This window comes from Piliocolobus tephrosceles, chromosome 17, assembly GCF_002776525.5.
Source record: "Piliocolobus tephrosceles isolate RC106 chromosome 17, ASM277652v3, whole genome shotgun sequence".
NCBI lineage: Eukaryota > Metazoa > Chordata > Mammalia > Primates > Cercopithecidae > Piliocolobus > Piliocolobus tephrosceles.
In genome coordinates this window covers 34,940,469-34,967,473 of record NC_045450.1, presented here as the reverse complement: position 1 = coordinate 34,967,473, position 27,005 = coordinate 34,940,469, and the positions used below count along the sequence as shown (strand labels likewise).

The window sequence follows — 27,005 nt, the reverse complement described above, 5'->3', positions numbered from 1 at the left end:
AGAAGAAAAGGGGGAGGGACAGAGAGAAAATGAGAATATGAAAGAATAAATAATTAAGGAAATATCTAACAGAGTTTTATCTGGATATACCCTTCAACCTCAAAATTTTGCTTCTGGGACTCTTCCTACAAACATTTTGCACGTGTAAAGTAAGATGCATGCATGGAAGTATATTCGTCAATCCCTTTTTCTAATAGCAAAAGAAAAGCTGGAACAACACTGAAGAACTGCTATATCAAGCAGCCACAGTCTTACAAAAGACTACTGCCTGTGTAACCAACAAAAAGAATAAAGCAAGCCTCTATGTGTCAATATGGAAGAAACCTCCAAAACATTACGTTTTTACAAAGGTATGAGACAATGTGTGTATAATGTGCTACTCCTTTTGCTTATAATTTTAAAGAACATAAAAAAGCAACACAAAAAATAATAACTGGCAATGAGAAATTCTATAAAAATGATCTAAGTATCTATGGTGTAAGGGTGACTCACTTTACACCATCTCTTCATACTGATGAATGTTATGCATACGAATTTCAATTTTTTTTTTTTTTTTTTTGAGACGGAGTCTCGCTGTGTCGCCAGGGCTGGAGTGCAGTGGCCGGATCTCAGCTCACTGCAAGCTCCGCTGCCTTCCGGGTTCACGCCATTCTCTCACCTCAGCCTCCCAAGTAGCTGGGACTACAGGCGCACGCCACCTCGCCCGGCTAGTTTTTTGTATTTTTTAGTAGAGACGGAGTTTCACCGTGTTAGCCAGGATGGTCTCAATCTCCTGACCTTGTGATCCGCCCGTCTCGGCCTCCCAAAGTGCTGGGATTACAGGCTTGAGCCACCGCGCCCGGCCACGAATTTCAATTTTTAAAAGCTTTTTTCCAGAAAAATATTAGACAGGCGCGTGCACACACACACACACACACACACTCACACGCACACCCCCAATATAGGGAGATTATGGATATTATTTCTTTTATTTTTTCTGCTTTTCTGTCTTCCATACATTTATGCAAGATGATAATGCTTGCAACATCAAGTAGTTAACATTTTTTCTTAAAAACAAAGAAGAAATAGAAACTTTAGAGCTGCTTGAGAAAAAAAATTGTGAATATTCTAACAGAAGCCAAAGGAGTTAATGGTTTAGGTTAGAGGGGAGAAAGCTGACAACTATCTAAGTATGTAAAATGTTCCACAGATAATGGTGACAAATTCTTCTCTATCTTGGAAGAAAACAGAATAGAAATAAACTTAATCATTTCAAAATAGAAGTAAAGAAGCCTGTAGGAAACACCTTAAAGGTAATTTAGGGATTGAAATCTAGAAAAGGCTCCTAAAACTCTTAACCTATTGCCTGTTTAGAAAAAAAAAAAAGTACAGCCAGGCACGGTGGCTCACGCCTGTAATCCCAGTACTTTGTGAGGCTGAGGTGGGCAGATTGCAAGGTCAGGAGTTCAGGACCAGCCTGGCCAATATGGTGAAACCCCATCTCTACTAAAAATACAAAAATTAGCCAGGCATGGTGGCGGGTGCCTGTAGTCCCAGGTACTTGTGAGACCGAGGCAGAAGAATTGCTTGAGCCTGGGAGGCGGAGGTGGCAGTGAACCAAGATCACACCACTGCACTCCAGCCTGGGTGACAGAGCAAGACTCTGCCTCAAAAAAAGAAAAAAAAAAGTGCAGCTCACTGCCCGCGCAGTATTCTTGGGGCAAACAGGAAACGGGTTAAAGGAAAGGTTCTTAATCTGAACTCCTGAAGGTTAAAAACAGATGGAATCAACTGTGTAGCAGAATTCCATCTCTTCTGTCTCTACAAGGAAGGATCTAGAGCAGACAATTTCTTCAAAAGCTTTTTCAACTTTTAATTCTTACTTGAGGTCACATTATAAGTTAATCACTGATCATTACAAGCAGATTCAAAGAAAGCAAAACCATTGCATACAAAAGTAAGGTGCAGGCTGAGCATGGTGGCTCATGCCTATAATCCCAGTGCTTTGGGAGGCTGAGGCAGGAAGACTGCTTGAGGCTAGGAGTTAAGAGACCAGCCTGACCAACACAGTGAGATCCCCAACACTTAAAAAAAAAAAAAAAAAAAAAAAAGCCAGGTGGAGTGGCTCACGCCTGTAGTCCCAGCTACTTGGGAGGCTGAGGTGAGATGATCACTTGAACCCAGGAGTTTGAGGCTGTAGTGGGCCATGATCCAGCCACTGAACTCCAGCTTAGGCGACAGAGAGAGACCCTAGCTCTATTTTAAAAAGAGAGAGAGAAAAAGAGATAGAGAGCGAGGTGTTTGTCAGCAACATGCATATAAAAATATTAGACCACCACCACAACAGAATCTTAAAATTAGGTTCTAATAGTTTTATTGTATAAACACTAACTTCTCTGACCTTGGTAAAATCTTTGATGAGGTCAGCTGCTCTCACGCCATTCTGTACATTAAAGCTGATATCAACTTTCACTTCAGTAAAAGAATCTGTTAGTTTAATAATAGGTACCTATAAAGAGAAGAAAGGTAAAATGTAAATGCTTTAACCAGATTAAATGACAAAATCAGGGGATGGAGGGTTACTAGACATGAGGTCTCCATCATCTCATGAGAGCATAAGAATACTGAGTCTTCTAAATATGGCACACCCCAGTAACCCTGGACTGCTACAAATACCATATATTGCATATTTAGCATTGGGCCCCATACAATATATTTTGTAATTTCTATAAATTGAGAATTTTGCTTGGTGTCCAATTTTTGATTATTTTTACTGTTTATATTTAAGGCATACATGTTTTGATATACTTATCTTGATATACATACTGAAGTGATTACCGCAGTTAAGTAAATTAATAATCCCATCATCTCATTTATTAGTTGACATATAGTGATAATAATTTTTAAATTATCTAACAAAAACCTTTCTCAATACTTTGGAGAACACTTTCTGAGTATAAGATGAAGAACGATGAATACCAGGTATTAAATGTTTTGTATCATCAAACTGTTTCTAATAAGAAAATTGCTGGATTCTTAAGGTATACACTACAACCCACTTGCATTACTGGTCAGTTTTGCAAATAGCCCAAAAAGCAACCTGACAAGATAAGATATAAAAATTATTCTCAAAAACTGGCAGGATTATTTACATGAGCTATCAAGAGTTCTTTTCAAAAAATGCTCCAACTTGGGCAACACAGGGAGACCCTATCTCTACAAAAAAAAAAATTTTTTTTAAATAAGCAGAGCATGGTACGGTGCGCCTGTAGTCCCAGCTACACATAAGGCTGAGGTGGGAGGATCACTTGAGTCCAGGAGTTAGAGAACAGCCTGGGCAACATAGTGAGACTGTATCTCTCTCTAAAAAAATGAAAACAACATTGCTGGGCGCGGTGGCTCACGCCTGTAATCCCAGCACTTTGGGAGGCTGAGGCGGGCGGCTTACGAGGTCAGGAGATTGAGACCATCCTGCCTAACACAGTGAAACCCCGTCTCTATTAAAAATACAAAACATGAGCCGGGCGTGGTGGCGGGCGCCTGTAGTCCCAGCTACTCGGGAGGCTGAGGCAGGAGAATGGTGTGAACCCGGGAGGTGGAGCTTGCAGTGAGCCGAGATTGCGCCACTGCACTCCAGCCTGGGCGACAGAGCAAGACTCTGTCTCAAAAAATCATAATAATAAAAATGAATAAAACAAACATCTCTACAGTGAGTACTATGTATGATAAAATTGGGTATTCTGCTGTTGTTAAAAGAAATGCAGGCCAGGTGCAGAGGCTCACGCCTGTAATCCCAGCACTTTGGGAGGCAGAGGTGGGTGGATCACTTGAGCCCCGGAGTTGGAGATCAGTCTGGCAACACAGTTAAACCCCATCTCTACAAAATATACAAAAAAATTAGCCAGGCATGGCAGGTTGTGTCTGTAGTCCAGCTCCTCGAGATGCTGAAGTAGAAGGATCACTTGAGCCGAGGAGGTACAGGTTGCAGTGACCCAAGATTGTGTGGTCACACTCCAGCGTGGACAACCAGAAAACTTCTTACGTGCAAGCACGGTGACATTAAAAATGAAAGACTCACTCACTTGCAATGTAACTGTGCTCACCAAACTTTAATTTTAATTCAAGTTTCATAGGTAAATAACTACGGTTTAATATGAAATGCTGCAGAACTTACAGTTGCTTTGTCTAAAACTTTCACCGAATCCTCATCTGCGACTTTGTGTTTCCGAAGAGCTTCTTCCAGAGTCCAGAGGGGTAGGTTCTCCCACTTCCCAAACACCACTAGGTCGATGTCACTGAACACAGAATACATATACAAGAGGGCCTGAAGAAGCTGGAAACTTGTTTTAACTGACACTCATGCTTATAGACTTCATTAGTACAATTAAAACCTATTTCCCACCCTGGCCAACGAAGACTAAATGTGTTAGTGATAATGGTTTTGTGGAGAGGGGAAATAGTAGTTGTTGATTTTAACAAACTCCTCCTCCCAGTCATTTCACAGAATTCAGGTCTCAGGAAACAGGGTGATTTTGAAAGAAGTAAAACCTCAAAAAAAAAAAAAAAAAAAAAGCACTTAACGTCCTTTCCTTAATAAAGGCTTCCGGTACTAGACATAATGATTTTCCTATCTGGATGAGGTTAATTGCAACTCAGATATATTATGAAGTGCTTTAAACTGGATGCAGAACAGGTATCCAGCATGCTACCATTTGTGTTAATACACACACATGTCCTTTTATATGCATAGGTATCTCTGAAAGGATATGTGAGAAACTGGTAAAAGTGGCTGTTCTGGCCAAGTGTAGTGGCTCACACCTGTAATCCAGCACTCTGGGAGGCCGAGGTGGCTGGATCACGAGGTCAGGAAATTGAGACTATCCTGGCTAACACGGTGAAACCCTGTCTCTACTAAAAAACACAAAAAAATTAGCCGGGAACAGTGGCAGGTGCCTGTAGTCCCAGATACTCGGGAGGCTGAGGCAGGAGAATGGCGTGAACCCGGGAGGCGGAGCTTGCAGTGAGCCGAGATAGCGCCATTGCACTCCAGCCTGGGCGACAAGAGCCAGACTCCGTTTCAAAACAAAACAAAGCCGGGCGCGGTGGCTCAAGCCTGTAATCCCAGCACTTTGGGAGGCTGAGACGGGCGGATCACGAGGTCAGGAGATCGAGACCATCCTGGCTAACACGGTGAAACCCTGTCTCTACTAAAAAATACAAAAAACTAGCCGGGTGACGTGGCGGGCGCCTGTAGTCCCAGTGGCTTGGGAGGCTGAGGCAGGAGAATGGCGTAAACCCAGGAGGCGGAGCTTGCAGTGAGCTGAGATCCGGCCACTGCACTCCAGCCTGGGCGACAGAGCAAGACTCCGTCTCAAAAAAAAAAAAAAAAAAAAAAAAAAAACAAAACAAAACAAAACAAAACAAAACAACAAGTGGCTGTTCCAAGGAGAACCAGGGGGCAGAGGTGGGACTGAGACTTTTCTCTGTATTGATTTTTGTGCCTTTTACAAATGTGAACTATGTGAATGTATTACCTATTCATAAAACTTAATTAAATTTTTTAAGAAAGAGTGATTTTTCATGTTTTACTGAGGCTGAGAACCTAAGTAAGAAATATGAACTTGAAGTTGAGTATTATGACTTTTGCAGGCCAAGGACATCTATGGGAAGAATGGAAATTGCCAGGGTCTACCCACTTCAGCATACTTTAAGTTGGGCTAAAGTGTACCAAATCAAGCTCAAATGGAAAAACATGATGCTGACTTTATTCTGGAGAGATTAAGTAATAATAGTAATAACCATGATGGAATGTTCAAACAATTTCAATTCTTAGAGAGCAAGTATTCACCCTCCAGAGAAACATCATTTCCAAAAGAAAGCCTCCAAGGCTGTGCATCAAGAGAGGTCTCATTTGAGAAGACTGAAACTGAACAAGAGTCTTGAAAGGCCAAGATCTTTCTCAGAGAAGAGATCTGTACCTGAATTTCTGGATCAGGATACTGGAGCCATGACTAGTAGAATGAGTTCTTAATTTGAAAGTTAGAGTGAGAGAGTGAGTGAGTGAGTGAGACAGCGGGAACTCACATTCTAGAGGATATACAATCAGACATTTTATCATGAGACTACATTAACATCTCTGTCAGTGGGTTAAGTTATGGGACTGAGCAATACTCTGCCAGGTAGTCAATTTCTAAAATTAGTAACTAACTGATTCCACTGCAATATGATCCCTTTTCCATCTCTCTGTACCATCAACGTCTTGGAGATGATGTGAAGTGATATTCTACTTCAAGGTAAATCAAATTAAATGCTGGTAAATCCTTTACTTTTTTATTTTTTATTTTATTTTATTTTATTTATTTATTTTTTGGAGACAGAGTCTCGCTCTGTTGCCCAGCCTGGAGTACAGTGGCGCAATCTCAGCTCACTGCAACCTCCACCTCCTGGGTTTAAGCAATTCTCCTGCCTCAGCCTCCGGAGTAGCTGGGATTACAGGCGCGTGCCGCTATACCTGGCTAATTCTTGTATTTTTAGTAGAGATGGAGTTTCACCATGTTGGCCAGGCTGGTCTTGAATTCCTGACCTCAAGTGATCCACCCTCCTCGGCCTCCTGAAGTGCTAGGATTACAGGCGTGAGCCACCATGCCCAGTCCCATTTTTGTTTTATAAATTTGTTTTGTTTCTACTCCTTACAAATTTGACAGCCAAAATGAATACACTCTAGGAAAAGGTACAGTCCTTTAAAAGATTCATGAGTGTACTAACCTAGTAGGTAAATATAGTCCAGTTTTAAAACTTCCAAATATCTGGACCTGAAACAGAAAAAGAAGTTATTATATTGAGGTATCAGATAAAGCCACCAAGACATGGAGAAATGTCAGTTTTTACTACCCTCTACTGGTACTTTTTGGTATGACAAGAGCATTTTTTTTCTAACCCCATTCTTCATGAAGTGGGTATTCTGTTTCACAAGCAGACATTCTGAATATAATTTAAACTTACCTGGTTCAAATAAGAAACACAGAGACCAAAATACAGTTGTCCCTTGGTATCGGCAGGAGACTGGCTCCAGTCCCACTATGCCAAAATCTGAAGATGCTCGAGTCACTGCTATAAAATGGTGGAGTATTTGCAGATAACTATGCGAGTCCTCCCATATACTTTACATCATCTTTAGATTACTTATAATACCTAGTACAATGTAAATGCTATCTAAATAGTTGTTACACTGTATTTTTAAAATAATTTGTATTGTTTTTATTGGTGCATTGTTATTTTTATAGTTTTTTTCTGAATATTTTCAATCCACTGTCGGTTTAATATGGAGGTGTAATACTTAAGGATACAGAAAGCCAACCACAGGAAACTTCCAGAAGTAATTCAGATCAATAATGTTCCCTCATTATCCAGAGACACAATCACAAATCCTTAATTTTTGTTCTCTGAGCAGGAGTCTTCGAACAGATTACTAAATTGGGATCAGACTACTTTAACTGTAGGGCAAGTGTGGGCCTTTAGGTCAATTCCACAGAGAACACCAGGCACCATCATTATAACATCATGCTGTGGCATAAAACTGGGATGCATTCTACCTCAACCCATGGAGAACAGGGGAACTCAGGCAGAAATAAGTGTGCAGGTAATTGTAATAAAAAAGGATAGGCCGGGCACAGTGGCTCACGCCTTTAATCCCAGCACTTTGGGACGCCGAGGCAGGTGGATCACCTGAGGTCAGGAGTTCAAGACCAGCCTGGCCAACATGATGAAACCCCATCTCTACTAAAAATACAAAAATTAGCCAGGTGTGGCGACGGGTGCCTGTAATCCCAGCTACTCACGAGGCTGAGACAGGAGAATTGCTTGAACCTGGGAGGCAGAGGCTACAGTGAGCTGAGATCGTGTCACTGTGTCACTGTACTCCAGCCTGGGCGACAGAGCAAGACTCCATCTCAGGGTGGGGGAAAAGGATAAACAGTGAAACCAGTTCAACCTCTGAGGCAAGATGGACCTGGGAACCTAATCACAAGCTCATGTTCCTCATCTGTAGGTAGATAGATGATGGCTGGCTGGCTGGAGAGAGAGAGACAGATAGTCAACCTCCACCTAAGAAAGATAAGGGTTAAGTTAGACTAGGGCTTCTCAACATTGGCATTTTGGAGTGGATAATTCTTTGTTGTAAGGGCCTATACTGTTCATCACAGAATGGCTGGTGGCATCCATGGCCTCTACCCACTAGGTACTAGCAGTGCACACCCAGTCAGGACAATCAAAAATGTCTTGGACATTGCCAAACGCCCCCCTGGAGAGCAAAATAACCACTAGCTAAGAACCACTGATTTGGATCACATAGGAGAAAGAATGTGACATATGGTCACTGTTCATAAAATATTAGTATCCTCGCCTTTTCCCTTTACCTACAGCATCATATACATACTGTCATATACATGCAACTTTTACATACAGTGAAACTTCCTTGTTTTGCCAATTGGACAAAACCACCACCCAGGACAGTGCCTAAAGAAAAGTTACAGAACACAAAGTAATGGATTCTATTAATATTATTTTGTGTACTTCTTTGCATACACAAAATCATAAAACAGGCCCTCAAAGTGCCCTAAAAAGTGAAGTATTAACTTAGTACCAGTAACAGGCCAAGTGTGGTGGCTCACGCCTATAATCCTAGCACTTTGGGAGGCTAAGGCGGGCAGACTGCTTGAGCCCAGGAGTTCAAGACCAGCCTGGGCAACATAGTGAGACGCAGTCTCTACAAAAAAATACGGAAATTAGCTAGGTGTGGTGACGTGCACCTGCGGTCCCAGCTACTCGGGATGCTGAGGTGGATCACTTGAGCCCAGGAAATCAAGGCTGCAGTGAGTCGTGATCGCACTACTGCACTCCAGCCTCAGCAACAGAGTGAGACCCCATCTCAAAAACAAAAAACAAAAGACTTAGTACCAGTAACAAAAACAACAAATAAGCCAAGAAGAAATCCTGAGCAATCATTTTGTTCACTGACTGGGAGCTGTCTAAAAGGCAATTAGCCGGTCTGAGAGAGATGGAAAATGGCAATTTCAGGAAAGAAATAAGAAAAGACTTATGCCTGCATTAGTCACAAGTGACAAAAGTTCGTACTTGACATTTTCATTCAGCTGTAAACAATTATATAATGTTTACCCTGGCAGGCTGGAACTAAGTAGTAATAAGGTTTTGATATATCATATCCAATAACAGACCACTACAACAATGAGGTTTGCTTTGTCTTTCTTCTCTTTACACTAATAATTTCTAAAGATAGCTTGCCTTTAGTAGTTGCTATTAGCACTACAAAAAAAAAAAAAAGTTGTTAGTCATCCAATCCAATGAAAATAATCAGGAAGCCTCAAATTCTAAAGACTGCAGAAATTGTTTGCTTTTAAAATTTCATTAGACCACAACTCTACAGTGTACTTCTACTTGCATGTGAGGACTAGCATGAGATACTAGCAGATAGGCCTCTGGCCCATGGACAAGGACTGTCCCAAGCACAGGTACCAGGAAGGGACTCACGTCAGCGCTGGGCCAGAGCTCCTTAATTACACTCTCGATCCTGTTCACCACCTCCATCCGCATCTTCTCTTCCTCAGGTCTTGGAGACATGTATTCATAAAAATCACTGATTTCTTCATGCAGACTGAAGAAAAAAGCAGAAAAGTTACTATGAGCAGGGCCAATCTAATGAGAAATCACTATCTTAAATAATCTTATCTAATTAGGTCTTATAATTCGGCTGATGACTATCTGTAACTCAAGATAAGCTAAAATGGGAATGTATAGAATGTAATCATAAAAACTAAAATAATTAAATAACATAAGAAATTTCCTGTGCAAAACACTTGCTGAGGTGCTGGTGATTTAAATAAAATAAAATAAAATTTAAAAAGCATACGGCCTGGCCTCGGCCTTTCCACTTCTGATCTAACAGACACAAGAAGATACTGAATCCAGGTGATGCAGGCAAATTTCCTGGCAGTAGGGACTGACCCTCTTACCTCTTGGGGATCCATTCCTCACAGTAGCAAACAGTACATCTTTCATAATGTTTGCTCAGTGAATTAAGTGTCAAATGAACAAATCAGGCAGTGAACAACAGCAAAGTCTTGAAAAGAATGGCTGGTAGACAAAGGCTCCATGAAGGAGCTGAAGACTTCCAGAGCCTGCGAGGTACAGGGCAATCAGCCAGCTACAAGGGCTGTGGCAGGCAGAGTGGGAGAAGCATCTGGAGAGGAAAGCAGGCCCCAGTAGAGGGCAGGCTCTGAATGACTGGCTAAGAGGTTCAAGCTTTCCCCCTGTGGCAACAGAGCTATTTAAATGATTCTGACAGGGACTAGAGAGAGACTGACTTCAAAAATGCAGCATTTTAAGAAGACTAAACTGGCAACTATGCAAACAACAGACCAGCAAAGAGACTAGACTACATGCAGGGAAAAGTCGTGAATCAGTGAGGTGCTGGAGGATTGGATGAAGGCCTAGAAGATGGTGGAAGGAAAGGAATGGGCTCCAGAAACAAAACACACACACATACCCACACTCCGTGGCCAGGCACAGCGCCTGGCTATCATAGTGGTGGGGGGCTAAGGATGCCTTCAAGGGCTGAAGCCTGAGGGCCTGGGGGAAAACTACTGGTCTGGAAGAAAGGACAAACTGACTGGGCTGAGCAATGACTTGAATGTAGTCGGGATGGGGGACAGAGAGAAAAGCAGCATTCCTTTCTAAGTTGGTGAGGCTGTGAAGAGCTATTAAATGGCTGGGAAGGGAAAGTGAAGAGGTCAGCTCACCTTTCCTAGAGCACTGACCACCCATGAGGACTGAGCCACGGAGGTAAGCACAGGGACTCTACTAACTGGGATAGACCAGGAGGCTCGAAGCAACAGGTGCAAAGTGCCTCAGGGGAAGGAAGGGGCAGAGGGGTTGGCCTGGGGCACAGCAGTGGGAAGGAAGTGCAGCCACAGCTTAACAGAGCCTTGAAGGAGGAGCATGCCTGCAACTATGTGGCACCTTCAGGGCCCAGAGCAGGAAGCTGAAAAAACTGACAGACCAAAAATCGCTTTAGGGAAGGAAAAAAAGTGTTTACATCCTAATCCCCAAAGGCTATAACTTGTGCTACAAGAAACTCTGGAAAGTGAAAATGTGACTGATTAAGCAATCCATAGTTCCTCCTTCTGATTTTTTATTTTTAGCCTAAGAGTCAAAAACCTTGAGTTCTAGACTCAGGTTCTGCCTGAGGGCAGCTGTGTTCCCTCTGACAGGTGACTGGCACTCTCAGGCTTCAGTGTGTCAGGTACAGCACACAGCTGGTAAGCAGGAGCCTTTTCAGGCCTTCAGTTTCAAAACCTGGGCCTTTCGTAGAGGATGATTTACAATAGCGTTCGGCCTGTTTGCTATGCAATAAGTCACAAAAAGTGGATCTTAAAACTCCAGAGAGGTCTGTAGGTGAATCCAAAAGATATCCCAGTGGGGCCGTTTTCCTTGCTATGCCTCTGGGTACCTTGGGACCTTCAACTTCTGTTTTGAAGTTTTGTTTTGTTTTGATTTGAGTTTCCCAGGTTTGATTATGTTCTCTAAGGTTATCTATCCTTTTCTGCTTCTTGAAGACAGCAGCTGAATGGGAATAGCTGTTAGGAAGCTTACAGTTTGCTCTGCTCTTCTGCACAAGTCTGCTGGCAAAGATGAGGGCCATGAATAAACGACAGAACAAATGGACTGCTTCTCATCTCACTGCGTAGTCTGCAGCGACTGATCAGAGTTTATTTGTAGTTCTAAAACAGATCCATAGAAAAACTGCATTTTAACTAATGGAGGGAAAAAACTCCTAAATGTGACTGCATCTATTCTGAAGGCCCCCTTACGAATTTTCTAATTCAAATACAGGCAAAAAGTATTTAGCACAACTGTCAGTCAAGCTGAAGTCATGAGAAACTGATTTTAAGAATTCATTCTCTGGCCAGGCGCAATGGCTCATGCCTGTAATCCCAGCACTTTGGGAGGCTGAGGCAGGCAGATCGCCTGAGGCCAGGAGTTGGACACCATCTGGCCAACATGGCGAACCCCCTTTTCTACTAAAAATATAAAAATTAGCTGGGCGTGGTGGCGTATGCCTGTAATTCCAGTTCCTTGGGAGGCTGAGGCACAAAAATCACTTGAACTTGGGAGAGAGAGTTTGCAGTGAGCTGACACCGTGCCACTGCACTCTAGCCTGCGTGGCGGAGTGAGATTTTGTCTCCAAAAAAAAAAGAAAGAATTCATTCTCTAAACATTACCAAGTGCCTATATTCAAGGCACTAGGAGAAAACTGGCTCATCAAACATGATCCTTGCCCTGGGTCACTTCCATCTAACAATGAAAAGGAACACTTATTTAACGTAGTTCTGTAGAACATAGTGCAATGCATATGTTCTGTACTATTCTGCCATAGGCAGCTTCCAGATGAATGATTCAGAGCTTTCCAATGATCATAGCTGCCCAGGATGGACTGGGTTGCCTTGTAGGTTAGTAAGGTCCCTGTCACTATCAGCATAAAGAAACCAGATGACCATGAGGCAAACAAAGGTCCAATAAAACGGTTTTCTGAACTCGGTAAAAAGTTGGAAAAGATTCTAAAATTCGCTTTCAGTGCTGCAATCTAGTGTTCTAACTAGCACATTAATTTGGGGGAAAATTATTATAGATTTATAAGACAAGCTCTGAAGACTACCCTCAACAATCAATAGCCCATGGCACCACCTTCCTATTTCAGAAAAAATGGTTCCACAGGTTATTGTATTTTGATTGATGCATATGTGCAACTATCAATGCATATGTGCATCAATCAAAATACAATACAATTTGATTGACGCATATTTGCAATCAATTTGTATTTTGATTGATGCATATTTGCGCAATGGAAGGGGGAAAGAGGAATACGGAAAAAGAGGAGGGCTATTATTAAAGCAAAGCCACACTTGCAAAGTCAGAAGAGGAAATCCAATCTCAGGTCTGCCAGGCTCAGTTTCTCATCCACACCAGGCACAAGCATCACTATCTCACCTATATGTAACTAGCTACGTGTGAAATACTCAGAGAACAACCAGATAAAATATCTTGGAACACTGAGGAAATAAACTTCAAGTACAGATTTTAAAATAATTCTAACAGGCTCTATCCTCGGGACTGAGTAATTTTACTGGCACAGTGCCTTGCATATTCAGGCACTTAAAATACCCTGACGGGCTGAAGTTTGTTTGTAGAGTGTGCACTGTAAGTCTGGCTCTCATTTGAGTGGCAGAGTGGACGCCTGAGGAATTTTGTAGGCTTACTTTCACATGGTAATATAATTTTATGCCTCTGAAAGCATCCAAGTACACAGAGAAAACTTCAGTTTGTCCCATGTTTGGATCAAAATTTAATATGATTTATGAGTAGGTATTGCTTGATGACACATGCCCAGTGTTACAGTTTCTCATATAAAATTATAAAACACACCATACTGAAGTAAGAATGATAAAAGTATAGAATACAACTCTTCTGTGATCTGAACTCATATGTACCCAAAATATAGTGCCCTCTCTAGGATATCAGTGTTTTTATGTTAAAAGGAAAAGTGACTCAAGCATAGTGGCTCATGCCTGTAACCCTAGCATTTTGGAAGGCTGAGGCAGGTGGATCGCTTGAGTCCAGGAGTTTGAGACCAGCCTGGATGACATGGTGAAACCCCATGTCTACAAAAATACAAAAAATTAGCCAGGCGTGATGGTGCATGCCTGTAATCCCAGCTACTCAAGAGGCTAAGATGGGAGAATAGCTTGAGCCTGGGAGACAAAGGTTACAGTGGGCTGAGACTGTGCCTCTGTTCTCCAGCCTGGGCAACAGAGCAAGGCTCCGTCTCGAAAAAACAAAAAAAAAGTTAAAAAAGGAAAAGTGAACAAGATCCCTGTTCATAAAGGAAAAGTCATATAAGAGCAATATGATGAAATGAGCACCACTATATAACGGGAAAAGATGCCAAAAACAAGAGAGTAAGAGAAACAAAATTAACTTGCTGGGGTAAAATTTACATTAAAATCTCAAATTTAATAACAACATTTAATATGACAAGGAGGTATCCAAAAAACATATTCCATATTTAAAAAATAAAACTCACAGGTAATTTAGGTTAAAAAACCACTTCTGCTCTGAGGACAGATCTGCTACAGAAAGGGAATCCAGCCTATCAAAATTATGTGAATTTTATAATGCTTGTCACGGGGTGGGAGGTTCCAGTTCTTTGGCTGGGAAAGGAAGAACCGTTTCGCATCCGTCAGTTGGACCACCCTGGGCACATTGTGAGTTGCTTAGTAGCTTCTGCACTCTCAAAACCAAAGGAAAGGTGGAAAGCTCCCTTGTGCCTTCCAGGTCAAGGGAGGCAAATGACCCACAGCCAGCCCCTCTGCTCAGCACCGTCCCCTGTGGCTCATCCATGCTTCTGTTCAGGGGTGACACTGCTTCCCAAGAGATACCTGCCCAGACATAGCATGTCTGAGCCCATCTCCACATCAAAGTCCAGTTTTCCCAGTTCCATAACTGAAGTCAGATCCCTTTAATTACCAACTTCATCCTTACATGAAGGAACTGACAAAGTTCTATTCGATAACTGTCAATAACAGGACATCCCCCCACCAAAAAAAAAAAAAAAAATATATATATATATATATATATATCTTAAGGTTCATGATATCCAATTTTGAAACAATATATTGAAAAGGCATTCATATGCATGTGGGGAAGCATAAATTACTACAACGTCTCCCGAGGTCATTCTACTAACAAATGATAATGTTTACATAAATAATTTTCAAAATTTCCCTTGTTACCATCCTCCAGAAGTATTTTCATGAGGGAACAAGGACATCTGTATAAGGATGTTCACCACAGGATTATTTAGGATACTAAAAAAATTAGAAATGGTATCAATGTCCATCAACAGGATCTAATTAAATAATCATAGAAGCACCCCATTGACTGACTTTCTCTTTATAGTCAATAACCTCTTTAAAAGAATGAAGTAAAGCTATATAAGCTGATAAAGATGTCAAATATGTTAAGTTGGAAAGAAAAAGCACAAAAAAATGTGTTCAGCAGAATCCCTTTTGTGTGCATTAGACATGTGCAGGGGCAGGAGTGGTGGCTCACGCCTGTAATCCCAGCACTTTGGGAGGCTGAGGCGGGTGGATCACTTGGCGTCAGGAGCTTCAGACCAGCCTGGCCAACATGGTGAAACCCCGTGTCTACAAAAAATACAAAAATTAGCCGGGTGTGGTGGTGGTTGCCTGTAATCCCAGGTACTCGGGAGGCTGAGGCATGAGAATCACTTGAACCCGGGAGGCGGCGGTCACAGCAAGCTGAAATCACACCACTGCACTCCAGCCTGGATGACAGAGCAAGACTCCGTCTCAAAAAAAAAAAAAAAAAAGACATGTAAACACATACACACAGAGGCAGATACACAACATGCTCCTATTTGCATTGCAAGTTTTCTGGAAGGAGAACTGTCAACAGATATTACCTTAGGGACAGGGACTTTTGCCCAGTGGAGGGTACAGGCAGGAGAGTTAGGAAGACTTTAACTTTTTTTTTTTTTTGCATCTTTCTGTACTACTATAATTTTTTAAACAAATCAGCATGTATTTGTCCGCTTTTCAAACAGTGATTATTGTCTGCTTAATGAGATTACAGACCAGGATATTTGTTGTCACCTTTATATTTTCCCATGTGAAAAATATGGTTGTGAGTATGCATGTTCCACCCGCTAACCGGCCCTCTGCCCACCCCACATAGAACAGGGTCTATATACGATACTGTTAACAGTGATTACATCTGAAGAGGGACTGGGGGGGTCATTTTAAGAAAAATGCATACATGTTAATTATCACTGTATGTTTTTAAAACAAGAACTTCATTATAAAAAAATTCATTAAAGAAAACACAAAGCAGAAACACTTAATCTAATAATCTAACTTTGCAGACACACTTCGAAACAGGGTGATGTGGGTCGGCTGTGGAAGGAGCTCAGTGGTCAGCCTGTGGGCAATACTGATACCTGGGGACACAGAAGACCCCCAAATCCAGGAATGCAGTGACAGCACACACCAGTATATTTCGCGAAGTTTCTGCATGCCCAGTGCAGTGTGTGTGGTGAGTTTCTGCTAGTGTCTGGCCCAGCCTTTCTGGGATTATTTATATACTCAAACATGTTGCAAGGCAAATTTCTGGAAGAATACACAAAAACTGCTAGCAGGACTTTCCTCTGGGGTGGAGTAGAGGTCTGAATTTGCATGATTTTGTACTGTTTGATTTTTTTCAAACCCGCCTAGACACCAAGAGAAGCGAGTGTCTTCTCTGGGGCCCTGGGGTGATGGCAGTGCAATCTGAGTGACATCTTCAGGAGACTGAAGATGGATCTTTACCAAGAAACTCATGCACACATCCAGCCTCCTGTACTTGCAGCTACCAGCTAGACATCCCTACAAATATGTCACCTCACACTAAACAAGTTCAAAACACAACTGCTTGCCATTCTCTTAAATCTATTCCTACTCCTGTGTTTTCTTCCCTGAGTGGAAACTTCAGTCTTCCTTGGTTCATTTTTCTTCATCTACGGAGTCAAGAGGTTTCCAAATCCCTGTACCCAAAATCAAAACACAAAACACTTCCAAATCAGATCCTGCCCCTCCACCTTCCCTGACTGTGCTTTGAGTTTAATTATTTTTCTCTCTCAGTAGAACACTGTGGCAGCCTCCAAACTGGCCTCCCTGCCATGAGCCTCTTCCTTTTCTAGGCCATCGCTGCATGATTACCGATGTCCCCTTCCTTAGCCTATCTGTGTCATTTCCATCCTCCTTATGGTAACACTGCCTACCTTTCCAGCCTCACTTACAAGAGCTTCCGAGCCCTCTTCTATGACAGCCCCACACAACTGGACCGAGGCATGCCTTGCCTTTTCAAGAATCACCCTCTCACTCAGCTTTGGAGATCTCAAATATTAGCTCCTCTGTAAAATTCCCAGAGGCAGAATGACTTCAGAGCCTCCTGAGGGCTCCTGGAGCATGGCCAACCAGGCCTAGCTGTGGCAGAGCAGTGAGGCTTACAGGCCTCCCTATTCAGACTCAACTCTTCCTGCTTTGGGCTCTGTGTGCCCAGATGCAAGACTCAATACAGAGAAGCACCTCCTTAGGGAGGGACCTTCTCTTCACAGGGGAACATCTACCCACCCCAATGTCCACATAGTCTCAAAAGGGATGTGATGTTCCTTAAAATGAGCTCCAAACCAGGATCCAAGAAAATGGATGCTCACACAGTGTAGCTGAGAACTGACAAAACCAGAAGGAGGACAATTTGACCTAAGAACTATAGATGTCCACTGTCCTTAAAGAAGACAATTACACCTTTCAAAATGTAGCCAAAGGAAGTCTGCACGTGCACAGAGATAGGGCGATAAGAAAATATTCACGATGAGCATGTAATTTTCTTTAAAAAGCCAAGGTTTACAAGTGGAATGCCTAAATGCTTTACATTTTAAAGTCTGCACAATGTGCCTACCTTCTACAGTACTGGTAACAATACAAGGTCACTTGAAAAAGGCCATGCCTAAATAGGAAGCTCTCCAGTTCCAAAGCACAAAGACAAAAAGCCCTCTCTCTCCTCTGTTTGTAGACAAGAAACTTATTCACTCCCCTAAATAATTTGTACCATCTCCCAAGATTTAAAAAAAACAAAAGAGACAGAAAATACAGATGATGACATACAGATTTAAATACAGAAATACAGATTTAAAAGGAAAAAGAAAGAGCCCATATATCTTACTTTTATGAATGCTGCAGGCATTTACAACAGTGAATCATGGCTAAGGAATGCCATATTTGCTATGGTAACCCTTCCTTGGTTAGGACATGAGAGTAAAAGTACAGGGAATGGATACTCATCTGTGTGTCCTAAATTACAGTTTTCATTTTTTTCTCCTTTTAAGAGGTACTCGTGCCTGCTTTCCTAGAAATTAGAGCATTCCTTTTAAATGCCACTGCCAGTTGCACTCAATTTCTGGACTACAGTTTTTTAGGCCAATGTTTCAGAAGGATGGTTTTTCAGTTGATTTCCTCTTGGTCCCTTCCCACTTAGCTGCTATGAAAACAGATAATGAAAACCACCCGATTCTCCCCAGGCCTCTTTCTTTTGCCACTCAGCCTTACTACTACTTTCAACTGATTATAAAGAGAGAACAAGAAAAGAAATCATTACCCAAGAGTTGCTTTATCTAATTTGGGTCAAAAATTATTTCCCCTTCCAATAAAATCTCTGAACTACCCAAACTACTCTTGAGTAGATCCAACCAAATTTGGGTAAAGTCAGGAAGCTTAAAGAAGAATGGCTGATGGTATTCTCTAAGATCAAATATCTTGCAACTAAAGCTTGATTAATAAATGTATTCCTCAAATGGGAAACCCTCAAATATGTGAGTGAAGAAAAAAAACAAAGCACAAATAAACAAAGCTTAATCTTTCCCTAGCTACAAGGTCCAAACGCCAATAAGAAGTTTGTTATATTCTTAAATATTAATAATGAATATGGATGTGTTTAACCTGTGTAATCCCAATACCAAAACTTCATTTATATATTTATTTGTTGTTTACCCTTAGTGGAAGGGCTGGTGTTTAAGAATAGATACTAACCATTTGTAACATCTTTCCCTATGTTACAGTACAGGTAAAAGAAGCACAGAACTACCAAAGGGGCACTTTACATTCAAGGACCCCTACATATGAAAATTCCAGTATCCAAAATATACTAGCAGTGATTATTTGCTCAATAAATAATTTATATTAAATAGGACAAACTCCCAATGCGTATTTAAAATGTTTTAACTATTAGTGGTGATTATCTGGATAATGAAACTAGAAACAAGACTAATTTGGAGACAAGATATAGCAACTTTCTTTTTCTGCACTGTTGAAATCTTTTGACCAAGTGGTGGTATATATATATATATTTTTTAAGAGATGATGTCTCACTATGTTGTCCAGGCTGGTCTCAAACTCCTGAGCTCAAGCAATCTGAGCACCTCAGCCTCCCAAAATGCTGGGGTTACAGGCGTGCACCACTGTATCCAGTCTTTTTTTTTTTTCTTTTTTTTTAAATAGAGTCTCCCTCTGTCACCCAGGATGGAATACAGTGGCTCACTCCAACCTCTGCCTCTAGGGTTCAAGTGATTCTCATGCCTCAGTCTCCCAGGCAGCTGAAATTACAGGTGTGCACTACCACATCTGGCTAATTTTTGTATTTTTGGTAGAGATGGGGTTCCACCATGTTCGTTAGGCTGGTCTTGAATTCCTGACCGCAAGAGATCTACCTGCCTTGGCCTCCCAAAGTGCTGGGATTACAGGTGTGAGCCACCTTGGCCAGCCACTGCTGCGGTTTTTTTTCTTTTTTTTTTCTTTTTTTTAAGACAAAGTCTTGCTCTATCGCCAAGGCTGGAGTGCAGTGGTGCGATCTTGGAGCACTGCAACCTCTGCCTCCCAAGTTCAATCGATTCTCCTGCCTCAGCCTCCTGAGTAGCTGGGATTACTGACATATGCCACCATGCCCAGCTAATTTTTGTATTTTTGGTAGAGACAGCGTTTCACCATGTCGGCCAGGCTGATCTCAAACTCCTGACCTCAGGTGATCCACCTGCCTCAGCCTCCCAAAGTGCTGGGATTACAGGTATGAGCAACCACACCCAGCCCAGTGCTAGTATTTTTAAAAGCAAAAAAACAAAACCAAATTGATTCACAAAGAATCCATTTACATATGCACCAAAAACATAATATGTACAAACCTAGACTGACTTTTATGAGGTCCTATATTTTTTCAAAATTAAGAAATAAAAAAATAAATTCTGGGCTAGGCTAAGTGGCTCAGGCCTATAATCGGCACTTTGGGAGGCTGAGGGCTAGAAGATTGACTGAGGCCAGGAGTTCAAGACCAGCCTGGGTAACATGGTGAGACCCCGCCTCTGCAAAAAATTTTTTTTAATTAGCAGGGTGTGGTGGTGTGCGTCTATAGTCCCAGCTACTCAGAAGGCTGAGGCAAGAGGATTGTTTGAGCCTGGGAGAAGTTGAGGCTGCAGTGAGCCATGTTCATGCCACTGCACTCCAGCCTGGGCAACAGAGTGAGAACTTGTCTCAAAAAGATAAAAATAAAAAAACACAAAAATAAAGCAAAAGACAAGTATTCAAAATAGACAAAGAACTCATAATATTCAACAATAAGAAAATAAACCCATTTTTAAAAATGGGCAGAAGACCTAAACAAAGGCTTCCCTAAAGAAGATACATATATGAGAAGTAAACATATTAAAAAGATGCTTAATGTCATATATCATTAAAGAATTGGAAATTAAAACAAGTGAGACAGCATTATATACCTAATAGAATACTCAAAATTCAGAACACTGACACCACCAAATGCTGGTGAGGATGTGCAACAACAGAGATTCTCATTCATTGCTGGTAGGAATGCAAAATGGCATGGCCACTTTGAAAGATAGATTTTTCTTTTATCTTCTATATATTTATTTAGTTATTTTTGCTTCCTTACCCTCTGACTCTTTTTTTTTTTTTTTTTTTTTAAGTCAGGGTCTTGCTTTGTCACCCAGGCTGCAGTGCAGTGGTATGATCAGTTTACTGCCACCTCCAGCTCCTGGGCTCAAGTGATCCTCCCACCTCAGTTTCCCAAGCAGTTAGGACTATAGGCACATAAGACCACGACCAGCTAATTTTTAAATTTTCTGTAGAGATGAGGTCTCACTATGTTGCCCAGGCTAGTCTCAAACTCCTGGCTTCAAGGGATCCTCCTGTCTCAGCCTCCCATTATGCTAGGATTACATGCATGAGCCACCACACCCAGCTGGCAGTTTCTTAGCAAACTAAACATACTTTTACCATATAATCCAGCAATTGCACTCCTTGGTATTTACCATAATGAACTGAAAACCAATGTCCACACACAAAAAAACCTACATAGAAGTTTATAGCAGCTTTATTCATAATTGTCACACTGGGCACGGTGGTGTATAGCTGTAATCCCAGTTACCCAGGAGGCTGAGGAGAGGGGTTCACGTGAGCTCAGTTGTTCAGGAGACCAGTATCTTAAACACAATCACACCCTGTCTCAAAATTTTTTTTTCAAATTATCAAAACTTGGAAGCAGCCAAAATGACCTTCAGTAGGTGAATGGATCAACTGTGGTACATCCATACAATGGCATATTATTCAGGACTAAAAAGAAACGGGTTATCAATCCAGGAAAAGACATGAAGGAATCCTAAATGCACATTACTAGATAAAACAAGCCAATTGGAAAAGGTTACATGCTGTATGATTCCAAGGGCATGACGTTCTGGGAAAGGCAAAACTATGGAGACAGTAAACAGATCAGTGTTTGCCAGGGGCTAAGGGGAGGGATAAATTAATAGGTGAAACACAAAATTTTTAGAGCACAAACTGTGTCCAGCACCCTTTATTGAATGTTCCATCATTTTCTCAATGACTGAGTAAGTAAATGCTGCTCCAGTCTGCCCAATGGCCTGTCCCCTTACTCCCCTACTAGTAATTTTACCACCCCATACACTCTCTTTCGGAAACAATTCCTATCCCTACTATTCCAGGTGATTCTGGTGAGTGAAGCTGCAGTGCAAAGCCAGTTGGCAGTTCAAGGCGGGACTGTAGCATCCAGTTAGTGTAGCATCCCCATTGTCATGGGCCAGGGATGGGCACATGGCCCCAGCACCCCATGTGGTATCTTCCTTAGGACTTTACATACTGACTCTAAGGAAGGTCACTTCCCTCTTTGATCTCAAGCTATAAAAATAGAAGCCTGGAAGTATCAAAAAAACCACACCTCCTTTCCTCTGGTTGCACAAAGGAAGCCATTAGCAACAGGAGAGAACGGAGCCAACCCCAAAAAGAATCAAAGTCAGGGAGAGACAGGTACTTGAGCTTTCTCTGGAGTCACTAAAGCAAATACCACCTTTGCTTAAGCAATTATGAGTTTATTTACCTTGCACCTAAAAGACTCCTGATTCACACACAAAGACTTTGATTATACATACTCTCATGGATAGCTAGATCAGGTTTTAAGTGTTCTTTCAGATCTATGGCTATTTCTGTCTATTCGAGGACTCAGATTACCCTTTAAAATTCATGTAAAATCTATAAGTAGTTGATAGTACAAAACCAATCGTCTTCCAAACCCATCTTTAGTTTTCAAAATGTTCTTGGCTATTCTTGCCTGTTTATTCTTCCAGATGCTCTTTAGAATCATTTTAACAAGTGACTCTCCCACCCTCCCCACAAAAAAAAAATCAGTGGGATTTTAATTATATTAATTAACACATTAATGAGTTGATCTGACATCTTCAAGGTTTTTTATTTATGCAACTCACTGTAAAGATTTTTATATTTTCTTCACTTTTCTGGCTTTGTTCTAAATTATCTTAGGGATTTGATACTCTAGTAAGTGAAATTCTTTTTTCCTATTCTTTTTCTTTCCTTTCCTTTTTTTTTTTTTTAGACAGAGTCTTACTTTGTCACCCAGGCTGGAGTGCAGTGCCATGATCTCAGCTCACTACAACCTGTGCTTCCCAGGCTCAAACAATCCTCCAACCTCAGCCACCAAAGCAGCTGGAACTATAGGCGCGCACCACCGCACCTGGCTAATTTTTTTGTAGAGACGGGGTTTTGCCATGTTGCCTAGGATGGTCTTGAACTCCTGAGTTCAAGAGATCCACCTGTGTTGGCCTCCCAAAGTGCTAGGATTACAGTCATGGGCCACTGTGTTCGGCTCCTTCTTTTTTAAATTATATTTTCTGTCACATATTACAAATGTTGACTTTTGTATGTTTACTTTGTAACCAAGCAGGCAGTTTTCTTGACCTACTACATTGGCTAGAATTACTAAAATAAGATCAAATAACATGGTGAGGGCAGGCATCCTGTCTTGTTATGGATTTAATGTGTTAAATCAAGTTTAGCCTAAAACTGTCTCCTCACATATTTTAAGTTTGACCTATAGGTTTTTCCATCCATAGTGAACTATAACCTAAATGGAAATGTAAAGAGACTGGAACTTGCTCTTGTGCCAATCACCGAGTTTTGGCCAATCAAAGGTGGCCAACTGTTCAAACCTCTACTTGTGTTCAAATAAAGCAAATTCTGAGCTGTAACCAATCCGGCTGTTTCTGTACCTCACTTTCCTTTTTCCATCCATAAATCTTCTTCCACCACATGGCTGTGCTGGAGTCTCTCTGAACCTACTCTGGCTCGGGAGGCTGCCCAATTTGCAAATCATTCTTCGCTCAATTAAACCGTTAAATGGTATGGTGGCTCACGTCTGTAATCCCAGCACTTTCAGAGGCCCAGGCAGGCAGATTCCTTGAGCCCAAGAGTTCAAGACCAGCCTGGGCAACATGGCAAAACCATGTGTCTACAAAAAATACAAAAATTAGCCAGGCGTGGTGGTGCACACCTGTAGTCCCAGCTACTCAGGAGGCTGAAGCAGGAAAATCACTTGAACCCAGAAGGTGAAGGTTGCAGTGAGCTGTGCTTGCACCACTGCACTCCAGCCTGGGTGACAAAGCAAGACTCTGTCTCAAGAAAAAAAAAAAAAAACAAATTTAATTTGGCTAAGGTTTTTCTTTTAACAAATGGGAAGTGTCTCTAGTGTTTCACATAACGTGTACTGGTCTGAAAGTACCACTCTTTATCAGCTCTTTAACAGGTTAAGGAAATACCTTTATATTCCAAGTTTACCAAAGTTGTTGTACTCTGTTTTTTTTTTTTTTTAAGAGATGGGGTCTTGCTATGGTCCCCAGGCTGGAGGACAGTGGCACAATCACATCTCACTGCAGCATCAAGCTTCTGGGCTCAAGTAACCCTCCTGCCTTAGCCTCCCAAGTAGCTGAGACTACAGTTATGTGCCCACATCCTGCTTAAAGTTGTACTATTTTTTTTTTTTTTTTTTGAGACAGGGTCTCATTCTGTTACCCACACTGGAGTGCAGTGGCATGACCATAGCTCACTGCAGCCTTTACTTCCTGGGCTCAAGCAATCCCCCTGCCTCAGCCCCACTGTAGCTGGGACTACAGGTACATGCCATCACACCCAGCTAATTTTTGTCTATTGTTTTTTTGTACAGACATGGTTTCACTATGTTGCCCAGGCTGGTCTCAAACTCCTGGCTCAAGCAATCTGCCCGCCTTGGCCTCCCAAAGTGCTTGGATTACAGGCATGAGGCACCACATCTGGCCAGTTGTACTCTTCTTAACAGATATATTTAAGATTTCACTCCATACTTTCAACAAGCATCTATTATATTGTTTGCAGAATAAAGCAACATTGGTAGCTTCTTCCTTTCATGATGGAGATGATGATGATGATGATGATAATGACAAACTAAAAGTTATTCTAAGTATTTGGTTTCCCGGTAAGCAAATTTCACAAACAAGGCACTAATATTGTTGTAACAACAAAAATGTCTGAAGTCAAACAAAAGCCCACTACTATAATAAATCTTTTTTTTTTTTTTCACACTCCCAATTAGGTAACTCTCTTAACCAAATAAATAGCAAAGGAAACAAAATAAAAACAATACATCTAATACTGCCAATGGGTTGCCAAACAGCAGATCACAGGATGATATTTTCTGGATATACACAAAACTGAAAACATTTAAGATATTTTCTACAATTCTTTGAGTATAAAAATTTTCTGGACTATGTACTGTTTCATCTTATCAAATCCCTCAGATCAAATTTATGTAGATACATATGTTGTATTTACCACCTAATTTCTCTTAAACTTTGCTGTCTACAGAAGTTATTAGCAGGCACATCTATGTACAATGTACTGTAAAGTTCTACATTGACTATTTCTTCCACTCCAAAGTAGGGCCTGGGATGATTACTATTTCAAGAGTATTTCTGCTATACCTACTGTGGACAACACAGCACTTTATCAAAATAATGCTTATTCATTAGCCCTGTAAAGGACTCCCACTAAAGTTATATTTATTCCTAAATACACTATAAGATCTTTAAGACCTATGGACAAAATAAGAGATCTACTATATAGCTCACCAAATTGTAAAATTTATATGTATATTTTTTATACATTTATACATTTACATGTCTTTTGGAAGATATTGTGAACACTGATAATTTTAAAGCGGCCTCATTTAGTTTCACTAATAGAAAATGGTATGTGTAAGTACTGCACACTTTTCCTCTTTACATGCTAAAACTTGAATAATGATAAAAATATGCTATATTACTAAGCCAGACAAAATTTGAAGCCTCCTTTTGTTTTCATGACTCAGGGCAATCATTAAACACACCCATAATTGTCCAGTATCATTCCAAGTAGCTTGGGGTCTAAATCTGGACTCTGCTATGGGCTTACTCTTCCTATTTAATTCTGACTTCCTCCTCTTTCCTCTTTCAGTTTCCATTCCGCTTAATACAGTCATTAATAGAAAGTAAACTCACTAAGAGCCAAAGGATTTCTCCAAAAGAATCAAGTTCGTACTTTCAATGCTAGGCTTTCAAAGCTATATGATGTGATAAGAGTGCCTTCCACATTTCCTTAGCTGTGCTTTGGAGGGGTCTCACCAGGACAAAGCATCTAACTTCTGTATGGTACTTCATATTTTTCAAAGAGCTCTTACCTCTTCTCTGATTCAGTCATCCACAATAATCCTGTGAGGCAAACTAGGCAGAATTTAACTTCTAATTTAAAAAATGTTTATGGGAAATAATCGATTTCCCTAAGATCACACAGAAAATCAATTAATAAGCCTGGGCAGCATAGGGAAACCTGGTCTACAAAAACATTTAAAAAATTAGCCAAGCATGGTAGCTGGCACCTGTAGTTCCAGCTACTGGTGGAGGAAAGGAGTAGGTGGGGGTGGAGGGGTGCTGAGGTGCAAGGATCGTTTGAGCCCAGGAAATTGAGGCTCCAGTGAGCCATGATTGCACCACTGTGCTTCAGCCTGTGCAACAGAGCAAGATCCTGTCTCAAAGCAAATTCAATGAACCTGAAAAAAAGAAAAAGAAAGAAAGAAAAAAATACTGGCCAGGCACAGTGGCTCATGCCTATAATCACAGCACTTTGTGAGGCAGAGGCAGGTGGATTACCTGAGGTCAGGAGTTCAAGACCAGCCTGGCCAACGCAGTGAAACCCTGTCTCTACAAAAACATAAAAACTAGCCAGGCATGATAGCAGGTGCCTGTAATCTCAGCAACTTGGGAGGCTGAGATGGGAGAATCGCTTGAACCCCAGAGGAGGAGGTTGCAGTGAACTGAGATTGTACCACTGCACACTCCAGTCTGGGCAACAGAGCGAGATTCCGTCAAAAAAAAAAAAGAAAAGAAAAGAAAGGGAGAAAGAAAGAAAGGAAGGAAGAAAGGAAGGAAGGAAGGAAGGAAGGAAGGAAGGAAGGAAGGAAGGAAGGAAGGAAGGAAGGAAGGAAGGAGAAAAAAAGAAAAGAGAGAGAATATACTAACTCAAAAAATAAAAAAAAAATGCATGAAAATCAATAATCAAAACCAAATACGAAAAAAACAGATCTCACTTGAACACACCAACCATTAGGACCACAGAGGTAAAGCCATGGGACTTGAAATCCTGGCTCAGACTTTTCTAGCTGAGTGCCCTGTCAAAAGTTACCAACAGTCCTCATTCTCAGTCTCTGCATCTATAAAACAGGGACATTAATGCCCACTCCACAGCTCTGTGGGGTACCGAGCCCAGTGCCCAGAGAAGTCCCCACTTGACCTTTAGCTTTAGCAGCCATGGGACTTCATGAGTTCACAAGGAGTGAGAGAGTATGATGGTCATTACTCTAAGACAGGTCCGCCAAAACGGTGATCACTTCCTATAGCAGCCACCAGCCCTCCTCCTCATCCTTCAGGAACCCTTTACTCCTCCTTCTCATTACCTACATTC

General features: G+C 41.4%; 1 protein-coding gene across 4 annotated transcripts in view; it reads right to left on the bottom strand.

Moving 5' to 3' along the window:
* TENT4B (terminal nucleotidyltransferase 4B) overlaps positions 1-27,005 on the bottom strand; it is an 84,401-nt gene that overhangs the window by 12,581 nt on the left and 44,815 nt on the right. For all 4 annotated transcript variants that reach the window (XM_026456868.2, XM_023209877.2, XM_026456869.2 and 1 more), the window contains 4 exons: positions 9,526-9,649; positions 6,745-6,791; positions 4,154-4,274; positions 2,381-2,488 (listed from right to left, as the gene is read on the bottom strand). In XM_026456868.2, coding sequence (XP_026312653.1) covers positions 2,381-2,488; positions 4,154-4,274; positions 6,745-6,791; positions 9,526-9,649 — 400 coding nt within the window. The remainder of the gene's footprint in view (positions 1-2,380; positions 2,489-4,153; positions 4,275-6,744; positions 6,792-9,525; positions 9,650-27,005) is intronic.